Source organism: Chinchilla lanigera, unplaced genomic scaffold (assembly GCF_000276665.1).
Source record: "Chinchilla lanigera isolate Chin_1 unplaced genomic scaffold, ChiLan1.0 scaffold00013, whole genome shotgun sequence".
Classification (NCBI taxonomy): Eukaryota; Metazoa; Chordata; class Mammalia; order Rodentia; family Chinchillidae; genus Chinchilla; species Chinchilla lanigera.
In genome coordinates this window covers 21,840,211-21,850,871 of record NW_004955414.1, presented here as the reverse complement: position 1 = coordinate 21,850,871, position 10,661 = coordinate 21,840,211, and the positions used below count along the sequence as shown (strand labels likewise).

The 10,661-nt window shown below is 40.4% G+C and overlaps 2 protein-coding genes across 6 annotated transcripts in view; both read left to right on the top strand.

The window, feature by feature from the left end:
- LOC106146227 (olfactory receptor 56A4-like) overlaps nucleotides 1–9,991 on the top strand; it is a 99,394-nt gene extending 89,403 nt beyond the window's left edge. The window contains exons 4-5 of the mRNA XM_005380108.2: nucleotides 8,926–9,040; nucleotides 9,122–9,991. Coding sequence (XP_005380165.1) covers nucleotides 8,926–9,040; nucleotides 9,122–9,991 — 985 coding nt within the window. The remainder of the gene's footprint in view (nucleotides 1–8,925; nucleotides 9,041–9,121) is intronic.
- LOC102012951 (olfactory receptor 52N2) overlaps nucleotides 1–10,661 on the top strand; it is a 163,249-nt gene that overhangs the window by 89,391 nt on the left and 63,197 nt on the right. The window contains exon 1 of one of the 5 annotated variants that reach the window (XM_005380111.1): nucleotides 8,964–9,040. The exons of 2 other annotated variants lie outside the window; for them this stretch is intronic. The gene's annotated coding sequence lies outside the window, so the exon portion shown is untranslated. Of the gene's footprint in view, nucleotides 1–8,963; nucleotides 9,041–10,661 lie in introns of those variants that run through there. 2 more of the 5 variants (XM_013511697.1, XM_005380110.1) reach the window with 2 other exon arrangements.

Below are 10,661 nucleotides of genomic sequence, written 5' to 3'. Positions count from 1 at the left end.
TGAAGTATTTCCCATGCAGTTTGGTTTTTGTTCATGAACTCTCTGCCTACACCTACGTTTTCAGGATTTTTACCTACTTTCTCTTTCAGTAGATTTAGGGTTTCTATTTTAATATTTAGATCTTTAACCCATTTTGACTTTAGTTTGGTGCATGGTGATAGGTATGGATCTAGTTTCAGTCTTTGGCATGTGGCAAGCCAGTTTTTCCAGCACCATTTGTTAAAGAGGCTATTGTCTGGCATGGTGCACATGCCTGTAATCCCAGCACTTGGGAGGCTAAGGCAGGAGGATTGCTGTGAGTTCAAGACCAGCCTGGGCTACAAAGAGAGCTTAAATTTATTTATTTTATTTTATTTTTTTGGTACCAGGAATTGAACTTAGGACCTTGTGCTTGCCAGGCAGGCACTTATGCTGTGAGCTAAATCCCCGGCCCTAGTGACCTTAAATTTAGCCTGAACTGCAAATAAAAAAAAAATAAAATAAAGAGGCTATCTTTCTTCCAGTGAACTTGTTTGGCCCCTTTGTCAAAAATAAGGTGGTTTAGTATGTTTGTGGTTGTGGCTGCATCTTCCAGTCTGTTCCATTAATCCTGAGGTCTGTTTTGTTGCCAATACCATGCTGATTTTATCACAGTAGCTTTGTAGTATAATTTCAAGTCAGGGATTGTGATGCTTCCTGTCTTGCCTTTGTTACCCAGGATTGCTTTTTTATTTTGGGTAGCTATCACAGCAGACTATCAGATTTCATTTATTATTATTATTGAGTAGACTAAATCAATCAATTGAGTAGACTATCAGATTTCATTTTAGACTCATGTGAGAGAGGTAAAGGTAGCCTTCTAGCACGTTTCTTTCTTTCCCAGTCAGAACCATCATCTGTGGTGACAAAAAAGTGAGGGCCACTTTTCAAGCTTCACCTCAAGAATCAAGTTCTGGGGAAGATGCAGGACTTTAACTCTTCTCCAAACTCAACTCCTAGGCTGAGCCTATCCAAGCATGCTTCCTAATGCTACCTTGCCATTCTGCAGTGAGGTGTTAAGAGTCTGCTATTTGGTTGAAGCAAACGATTCATTCTCTGCTGTTTTTGAGCCTATACAGAGTTCTTGTAGTTGGTCAAGGAATGTTATTGTTAGGACATAGTGAGGAACTAGATGAGTCAGTACTCCATGGAAGAAAGGTGATAGGTGGATTTCCTCAGCGAAGCCACTGGATTTTATTGCATTTACAGATGAGCCTCTGTATCGGTGGATTCCACACCCAAAGATTCAACCAATTATGGGCTGTTGTATCATGTTGTTGGGCCTATGGTAGCTGTGTCTATACTGAACATGTACAGACATTTTGTCACTAGTCCCCAAATAATACATCTATTTACATATAATTTATATATTATCAGATATGAAAAGTAATGCAGAGATAATGTAAAGGATATGGGAAGATGAGAATAGGCTTCACGCAGATAGTATGGCATCTTACATAAAGGACTTGAACATCTGCAGATTTTGGGATCCATGGGACCTAGAACCAACTCCTGTGTGTACCAGAGGATGATTGTACTTGGATGTTTAGAATAAAAATGACATCTTGCTTGAGAAGGAGGCGGTTTCTTCAGACATATGCTTACTCCTGCAAAAGCAAGTGCTAATTTGTCTATGAATTGAAACAAGAGAGACCTGTTTATGGGCTTATGTGTCTTCTGTCCTTGCTGTTTCACAGAGAATAGTCCCCTTGACTGGCAGGGGTACTGCTGACTTAAGACAAGTCTGAGAAACACTGTACACTACACAGCCAACTAAAACCAGCTAAAATATTTTTCTGAGATCATCAGATTACTTTTCTCTTTATTTGTTTTTTTTTTTTTCTGTTGTGAAGCAAATAGTGCTTAACTTAGTGTCATCAAGTTCACCTTATTAGCCAAATTCATTGCCCTGCTCATCAAGTTAGTAAACATGTTACACTAGACATTGTTTTCATTCTGTCTGTTTCCCACAGAGTGTAGGACTGAGCAGTAAGCCTGAATGCTCTTGAGAAAAACTCTTCTGACAATAACATTTGTCATACCAAGACTTAGACTGTAAGTTTAGAATTCAGATTTTTCTTCCTATGTTGGAGCTTACTAGTTGAATTGGGAAAATGATCTAGACTCTTGATATCTTAGTTTCATTGTCTCACAAATAAGGATAAATATAATTATTTTGCTGCTTGATTTTTATTCACTTATATTCATGAAAAGTCAATTACAGTCACTTAATATATTTGTTCTTTTTTCTTCCTTATATTCTTCCTCTCTTTTCCTATCTCTCTCCTCTTTTCCTTTCCTTCCTTCCAGCCATTCTTCCTTATTTCTGCTACTTTTTAAAAATTTAAATGAAAGATTATATACATGCAAGGGGTACATTGCCATATTTTGATACAGATATGCACAGTGAGTGGAAGAAATACTACTGTAGTGGTAATTAGTATATCCATCTCTTCACAAAGTTACTGTTTTTTTCAGTCTGTGTGGTGTAAATTATATCCTAGCAAATTTCAAGGATAGAGTACTTTATTTTAACCATAGCCCTATGCTGCATGCCGATCTCTAGCACGGGTTCACCCTTCCTAACTGAAACTTCACCCTTTGTCCAATATCTCTCCCCATTTCCCTCACCCTCCACCCCTTGGTAATGACTATTTAATCCTTGCTTCTATGCATTTGACTTTTTAAAATTCTACACATAATGTGTCTGTCTGTGCAATATTTTTTTTTCTGTGTAGGGCTTATTTCACTCTGCATAATGTCTTTTTCTTTATTTAGACTCCTCAAGTGCCTCTGGTCCTTCCCATATCCACTCTATTCCCAAAGCTGAGATAGGCCTTTTATAATACCCTCTCCTGGGAAATTAGCCATCGGGCCTAGGCTCCATGTGCCTAATAAGAGCACTGACTCCTGTGAGCAGTGGGTGGGAAGGGATGTAGTGGGGCACACAACACTTTGTTGCATCCAGTCGCCAGAAGCAGCAGCAGTACAACCTTCTGAAGCTGGTGAGTCTCAAGGCGGGAAAATTAGCAGAAGGGAAACAATGAGGTGTGAGGGGGAATGTAGGCTCGGTGTAGGAAAGAGATAGGACTCCCTCAATAAGGCCTGGTATAGTGGGTGTGATTCTGCTGAAGTACTTAGATCCTGGTATAAGGAGCACTGACCCTAGATCGTGATCTCCCTCAGCACCGAGGCTGAGTCTCCTGTAGCCTATAGGCTCAAAATGTCTGTAGGATGAGACCCTTACTTTTATCATGGCTAGGAATGCAAGGCTCTGTGCCTGGCTGGATCAGAGTCATCTGTAAGGCAAGGCAGCCTCTTCTTCTCCTTCTTTTTCTTCTTGGCAATTATAACTGGACTTGAATCTTCTGCTGTCATTTTGGTTGATTCAAGACCTGTCTGATCTTCAGAGAGTGTCAGTGACTTATGGAAAGTGGCCATGCGATTGCCTCTTCATCGATGCCTGCAATAGTGAGTCATGACAGCCACCCTTTGTGAGTGTTAGTCTGTGAATAAGAATTGATGGCGTTGGAGTGCTGAAGGTGAAAGCTGGGCATGGTAGTGCACATCTGTAATCCCCGCCCTCGGGAGGCTGAAGTAGAAGGATTGCTGTGAGTTTGAGGCCAGCCTTGGCTACATAAGCAAGTTCAAGGCCAGCCTGCTCTACATAGCAAGATTCTGTCCGAAAAAAAATTAAATCAAAGGCCCAGGTGGCAAAGATCCCCCAGATAAAGAGGCCCCAAAATAGACAGACAGATAGACAGAGCTATTAAGGAATTTAAAAGGGATTGTAAACAGAGATGAATGTACACTATTATCTGACAGAAGCTACCAGTACTACTGGAGGTTTTATCTCTTCAAAAAAAAAAATAATAATATCCAACTCTCACATCAAAAAAAAGAAAACAAAAAGGACGTATTTCTTCCCTGTATTAGTTAAAAGATTGGAGATATTTTTCACTCCCATCTTTCTCTGCCTTCTCAGTCTTTCTGATACTACATTTTCTTGTATCTCCCCCTCCTCAAATACATCCTTTCCTTTTGCATGGCTTCTGCCTATGTGCAGATCATAATTATTTTTTATTTGGATGATTCACAAGTTTTCAAAAAGCCCCTCTGTGTGCTGTAATTTCATTTGATCCATCTACTGTCATCTGGATGTTTGTGTCCCCACAAAATTCATATGTTGAAATACTATATGTTGTGCTTTTAGGCAATTAATACTGAATACTGAGGCAACTACTACTAACTACTAAGGTAATGGTATTAAGAGGTGGGGACTTATGTGGCGACTAGATCATGGACTGTTGTTGAAGGCTGGGATCAGTACCCTTACAAAAGCAACCACAGAGGCCTGGATAGCACTTTTTACCATGGAAGATGTATCTGTGGACCAGGAAGTGGTCCCTTGCCAAACACTGAATCTACTGGCATCTTAATCTTTGATATCCCAGTCTCTGGAAATGTGAAAAATAAATGTCTGTAGTTTATAAGCTTCCCAGTTGTAGTATTTTGTTATAGCAGCCCAGGTGAAGTAAGGCACCATATTACTTCCCCTTTTCAAATATCCTGTGGCTCGCTACATTGCACGTGATGGTGGCTACTCTCAGAAGGCTGCCACTGCTTACCTTAAACACTGTCTCCTGAGTCTCTACTCTCTAGCTCTTTCTGCCAAAGCACTTAGCATCTACCAGCTCCTAATGCTTCACCATTAATCATTACTTAGCACCTACCTATGTGGGTCTTTCCACTATTTTGACTGCCCCAAAACACAATCTGTATCTCCTCTTCTGTATCCTTCTCTGATGCTGTTAGCTCGCTGTGTCTCCTGACCTACTAGGACTTCAGGAAAGGATAGCTCTTTTCCCTTCCCACAATAGCATCCACTGCTAGGTGTCATTTGTTCTATTTCATAAATGAGAGCATTGGACACCATAGAGTTTAAGTAACTTTTAACATCACACAATGAATATGAGCCAGAACTGGAGTCCTTTTTCTGAGGACAACTCTCACACTGCATTACATTACTGCATTCATGTGTACTTTGTCTCTGTCCTACTATTTTATGATCACCATTATGAGAACCAAGCTATACTGCATTTGTTTTCAAATTGGTTTTCTCTAAAGATTAAGCTCTCAAGAGATAGCAATTTTTGTTTAATCTATGTTATATACTAGGGTACTCAGCATTAGGACTAGGTCCTGAGAAAGCACGGTTATCTCACTTGCTTAAATCTATCAAATCATGCTGAGGAGCCATACTGGGGGTCCTTGGGAAGAAGAAGCATTTTTTATTAAAAGTGTCTATACTTTCTGTCTTATCTCTCAGCTTCACAGTGAGTGTCATTTTCCCAGTCACATATGTAAAAATAGGGCAAAATGAACATGGAATTTTCCTAAGACCGGTTTCAATCTTTGATTCTCTGGTTTGCCAGAAATCCCCCACCCTTTTTCCTAGTTGTATTGTGTAATTTATGTTTGGAAAGCTTGAGATCTTCAGAGTGAAAATGCATGGATCAAATAAATATCTTCCTTATCTTCTCAGCAGCTCATGGCTTATATATGCTTCAACCCCCCTAGAGGAGATTCATCTAATGGGACAGTATTCAAGATCAATAATTCTAGGCATAGTGATTATACACCTCTGGGTCTCTCTCCTCTGGCCTTGCCAGAAGTCCCTGGCCTCTGTCTTGCTTCTTTGGTGGTGACAGCCATCCATCATCATTAACCTTCTTAGTACCTGAGCACTGGTTCTGTGTTTAGCTGGGAGGGAAAAGAGGTGGTATCCCACAGGAGATGTAACTGGGATCATGCGCAGGAATAACTGGACCCTGACCATAAGGAAGTATTGACAATTTTACCTACAAGCTTCCTGTGTAGGTTCATTTGCCTAAAACTCGCTGAATATCTTTTACTCTATCTTTGGTGAACCTCAATGATTTTGATTACTTTCCTTAAATGTACCTCGTTCTAGTTCTCACAGAATACTCTTATGACAGTTTTGGCGTTTTCAGAAACTTTGAGATACTGTATCTCTACTAAGAATTCTTTGCTAAGATGTGAAACAAACTCCAAAGAAAATAGTTTCACTGGCTCAAGATAGTGCAGAGCAAAGGAGAAATTTTGGTTTGGGACTACAGGATGAATTTATAGTTATCTGAGGCTCTAGCAGAGTCTTTCACTGGATGAATACTAAAATGAGAACTCCCTGACAGGCATGGTGGCACACACCTGTAATCTCAGAGCTTGGGAGGCTGAGGCATGGGGATCATTGCAAGTTTGAGACCAACCTGGGCTACAAATTGAGCTCAAGTTCAGCCTGAACTACATAGCAAGACCCTGTCTCAAAAAAGGCAAAATTATGGGAACTCAACTGACATATCTTTGCTTTATAACTATATATTCCCACACTGACTTTAGAAAACCAAAGCATTAGAAGACTGCTAAGATAAACAGGCACTGGGGGATGGCATTAAGCAAAAACAAAACAAAACTAAACTAAATTAAATTAAACTAAACTAAACGAACTAATTATAATTTTGGAGAAATTGAAAAGAAAAATGAAAGAATTCATTTCCAGGTTTCTTTTCAAGAACATTTGCTGCCATGTTATCAATCGTACAACTGATCCTTGTCATGAAACAAAACAACAGGATAAAATGTTCAGGTTCCTAGAGAGTGGACTATCTGGAAAGTAACTGCACACAAAACAGAACAGAAATACCTACCCCATGTCCATGAAATCAGCTAGTTTCCTCCTACCTTAGAGGAACATGCATTTCTACTCTGGGAAACTGGACACTCTTTCATCCTGTAACTTGTTTTTTGTTGTTGTTGTTGTTTTTCTCCGGTACCGGGAACTGAACTCACGACCTTGCGCTTGCCAGGCAGGCGCTTTTGCCACTGAGCTAAATCCCCAGCCCCTTCATCCTGTAACTTGAAAGTGCTACTGTAGTAGGTGCTCAAAATGGCTAGTTATTTTTCTGTAGGAGATCTAACTTCACATTTTTCATTCCATGTTGTCCCATCCCCAAAGGATTTAACACAGGCCAATGCTTTTGCCTTACAGATAGTACTCACTCTTAGTTCCAAGAATATAAATTTTATTTTGTGAAAGAAGAGTAGAGGGAACTAGATATAATATTCCTGTCAGTGGTTCATCTGAGAGCTTTCACTGATATTGAATCAATCATCTCCTATTCTCTGTGACTTTATTCTACTATTTCCTGTTCTTGCTAAAACAGCAATGGCCAGCCCTATCTGACACTTATTAGTCTAAATTTTGGACTTTAATTACTTATTTAGGTTTTCCCCATTTGTATCATATGCCTATACTTCTCTGCCTTATTTCTTTTATTTTCTTCTGGAAAAAAAAAAGCACATCTTCATTGCAGACTTGAATATACTCTTGTTTTCTAAGCATAGTATATTTTGAATGATTGTTTAAAAATTCTATCTGGATAATTTGCAAACATCTCAGGTATAAAGCCTCAAATATAAATTTTTTCCTATTCTTAAAAATCTGTACTTTCCCTACCCCTTTCTAATTTCTCAGTAAAGTTTTCATTCTCTCTGTCACAAGGTTGAAGGACAGAAAGTCATCTCTTACCATTGAGACTTGGGATTCAAGACATTGTTTTAGTCATCATTTTCAGTTTGTTCCATCTTACCTTGATCAATAACAAATAGTAACTGCATACTTGGGCAATGCTTAAATAACTAACCTGCAGATTTATATAACCTGCAGATATATAATCATTTCAGATTTATCCCCCTACATGTAATTCTTAGTGAGTTTGATTTTGGAATGTCTCTTCAATCTGTTTTCTATGTCTATTCTAAAAATGGGAATGGCTCTTGGTACAAAGAAGGGTATTGCTAGCTAACTAAGGGCCAGCCAGTGGTTTGGTGCAAGTTCATAGATACAGGATCAGTCAGAGGACACTACTGATGATTTACCCAGAGAACAGAGCAGAGAGCAGCCTTTAGGAAGGCCCGGTGTAGTCCAACTAATATTGCCAAGAAATCCAGCCAAGTGGTCTGAAAACAGACGTGCTCCTCTGTACTCTTGGTGTGGAAGGGTACTTTTGGACTCAAACTCTTGAGGGTTCTGAAGCCTCCAGGTCTCTGTTAAATTTATGCCCAGGCTAAAATAATGTTTATCTCATCTTATAAGTTTCCAAGTGTGTTGTGTGGAATAGAAGGCGGGGCTTTCCTTGAACTTAAATGGAGTCAGTTCTGTCCCTTCTAAATACTAAACAATGACAGAAGAAAGGAAGCAAAGAAGGACAGAAGGTAGGAAAGAAGGAAGGGAGGGAGGAAGGAACAGAGTAGGCTTAGTTAAGTAATTGTGACCACTAAGGCTAGTGTGATGGCTGAAAAGAAGAATTGTAACATCCAATTCTGGCATCACAACTCATTGCTTTTCTAATTGTAACCAAAGTAATCTACTCCCCTGTATTTTCCATTCATTATCTGTAAAAGTGGGATAACAATATAACCATTATTCAGTGGTTTTTTTTTTTGTGCCAGGAATCGAACTCATGACATCATGCTATTCTTCACTATTTTTAAAAGAGAGGAAATGAAATAATATAAAGCATTTGGCATAGTGCCTGGCACATGATACATGCTCAGATGAATGGCAGTGGTGATGGTGGTGACAGTGATTTTCTTCTCTTCTTTTTCTGGTGGGGGGTACCGGGGATTGAACTCATTACCTTGTGCTTGCCAGGTGGGTGCTTGTGCCACTGAGCTATATCCCCAGCCGCTGTCTTCTTTTCTTTCTTTCTTTTTATTATGTTTATTGGTATGATTTAGATATACATAATGATAACATTCATCATAGCAAATTTGTACCTGTACATGCTAGATCTTGATTCCTCTGTTTTTCCCCATTGGTTACAGTGATTTTAAAACTCCACTGAGACAGATTTGGACCCTCACAGAAACCCAAGATCTACTACGTCTAGGACACCCCGTCCTTCACAATAAGGTCATCTGGATTGCCAGCTTGATCCAGGTAATTTCCATGACATCACCCAGGAACTACTCCACTGCCTTAGTCTCTGAATTCCTCCTCATCTGCTTCCCTAACTTCCAGAGCTCACAGCACTGGCTGTCCCTGCCCCTCAGCCTCCTCTTCCTCCTGGCCATGGGGGCCAATGTCATCCTCCTGATCACCATCCGGACTGAGGCCTCCCTGCACGAGCCCATGTACTACCTGCTCAGCCTCCTCTCCCTCCTGGACATCGTGCTCTGCCTGACTGTCATCCCCAAGGTCCTGGCCATCTTCTGGTTTGACAGCAAATCCATCAGCTTCTCTGCCTGCTTCCTTCAGATGTTCATCATGAACAGTTTCCTAGCCATGGAGTCTTGCACCTTCATGGTCATGGCCTATGATCGCTATGTGGCCATCTGTCACCCACTGCAGTACCCTTCCATCATCACTGGCCAGTTTGTGGCCAGGGCTGCCACCTTTATTATAACCCGGAATGCCATCTTTTCTCTTCCTGTTCCTGTCCTCTCTGCCAGATTAAGATACTGTGCAGGGAATGTCATCACAAACTGCATCTGTACTAACCTGTCTGTGTCCAAATTGTCCTGTGATAACATCACCTTCAATAGGCTCTACCAGTTTGTGGCAGGATGGACGCTGCTGGGTTCAGACCTCATCCTCATTGTTCTCTCCTATGTTTTTATCTTGAAAGTTGTCCTAAGGATCAAGGTTGAGGGTGCTGTGGTGAAGGCTCTGAGCACTTGTGGTTCCCACTTCATCCTCATCCTCTTCTTCAGCACGGTTCTACTGGTTCTGGTCATCACTAACCTGGCCAGGGAGAAAATTCCCCCAGATGTCCCCATCCTGCTCAACATCCTGCATCACCTTCTTCCCCCAGCTCTGAACCCCATTGTTTACGGTGTGAGAACCAAGGAGATCAAGCAAGGAATCCAGAATCTGCTGAGGCGATTGTAAGAGCTATCCCGCCACCTTAGTAGTTGTTTATTAAAACACAGGGAAATAGGGAATTAATTTTATATTGGAGAGGAAAAATTAAAATTTTGTATCCTGGAATGAATTCTGATTTTTTAAAATCAATACTTTAGGCAACAATGGAAACAATTATTTGTGAATTTCTGTTTCCTGTTATTTCCAAGGAAACCTTCATTTTGTGGATTCCTTAGTTCCCTGGGAAGTTTCCTCAATCTAATCCATACTGAGGGTCTTGTCAAATCTTCACTGAATGGAGCAGAAATATGTAGGAAGTACAAGGAAATGTTTGATCACTAAAGAAACCAACGTTACATGGTCAGGAAACTGTTCATGATGATGCCTTTTGAAAGATCTGACTGTTTCTGATTTGCAACAAACATAGATTATTTTTCCCATCTCTGATTCAGCCCGGCAAAAACCTGCCTGATTTTTTTCCATGAGGGGATTGCTGGGGTGGAAGCACAGATGTTAACCCTAGAACTTTCACTCTTGTGCTTCACTGGATACCTCTTCTTTGGCCTCTTGGACATATTTGGTGTCCACTGGCTTTTCCAGTCCTCCTAGACTTGGTGTTATAGTCAGGCTTTGCAAGGGAATAGATTTAATAGAAGACACATAATTTTCAAGGATCCTGTCTTGGTTACTTTTCTCT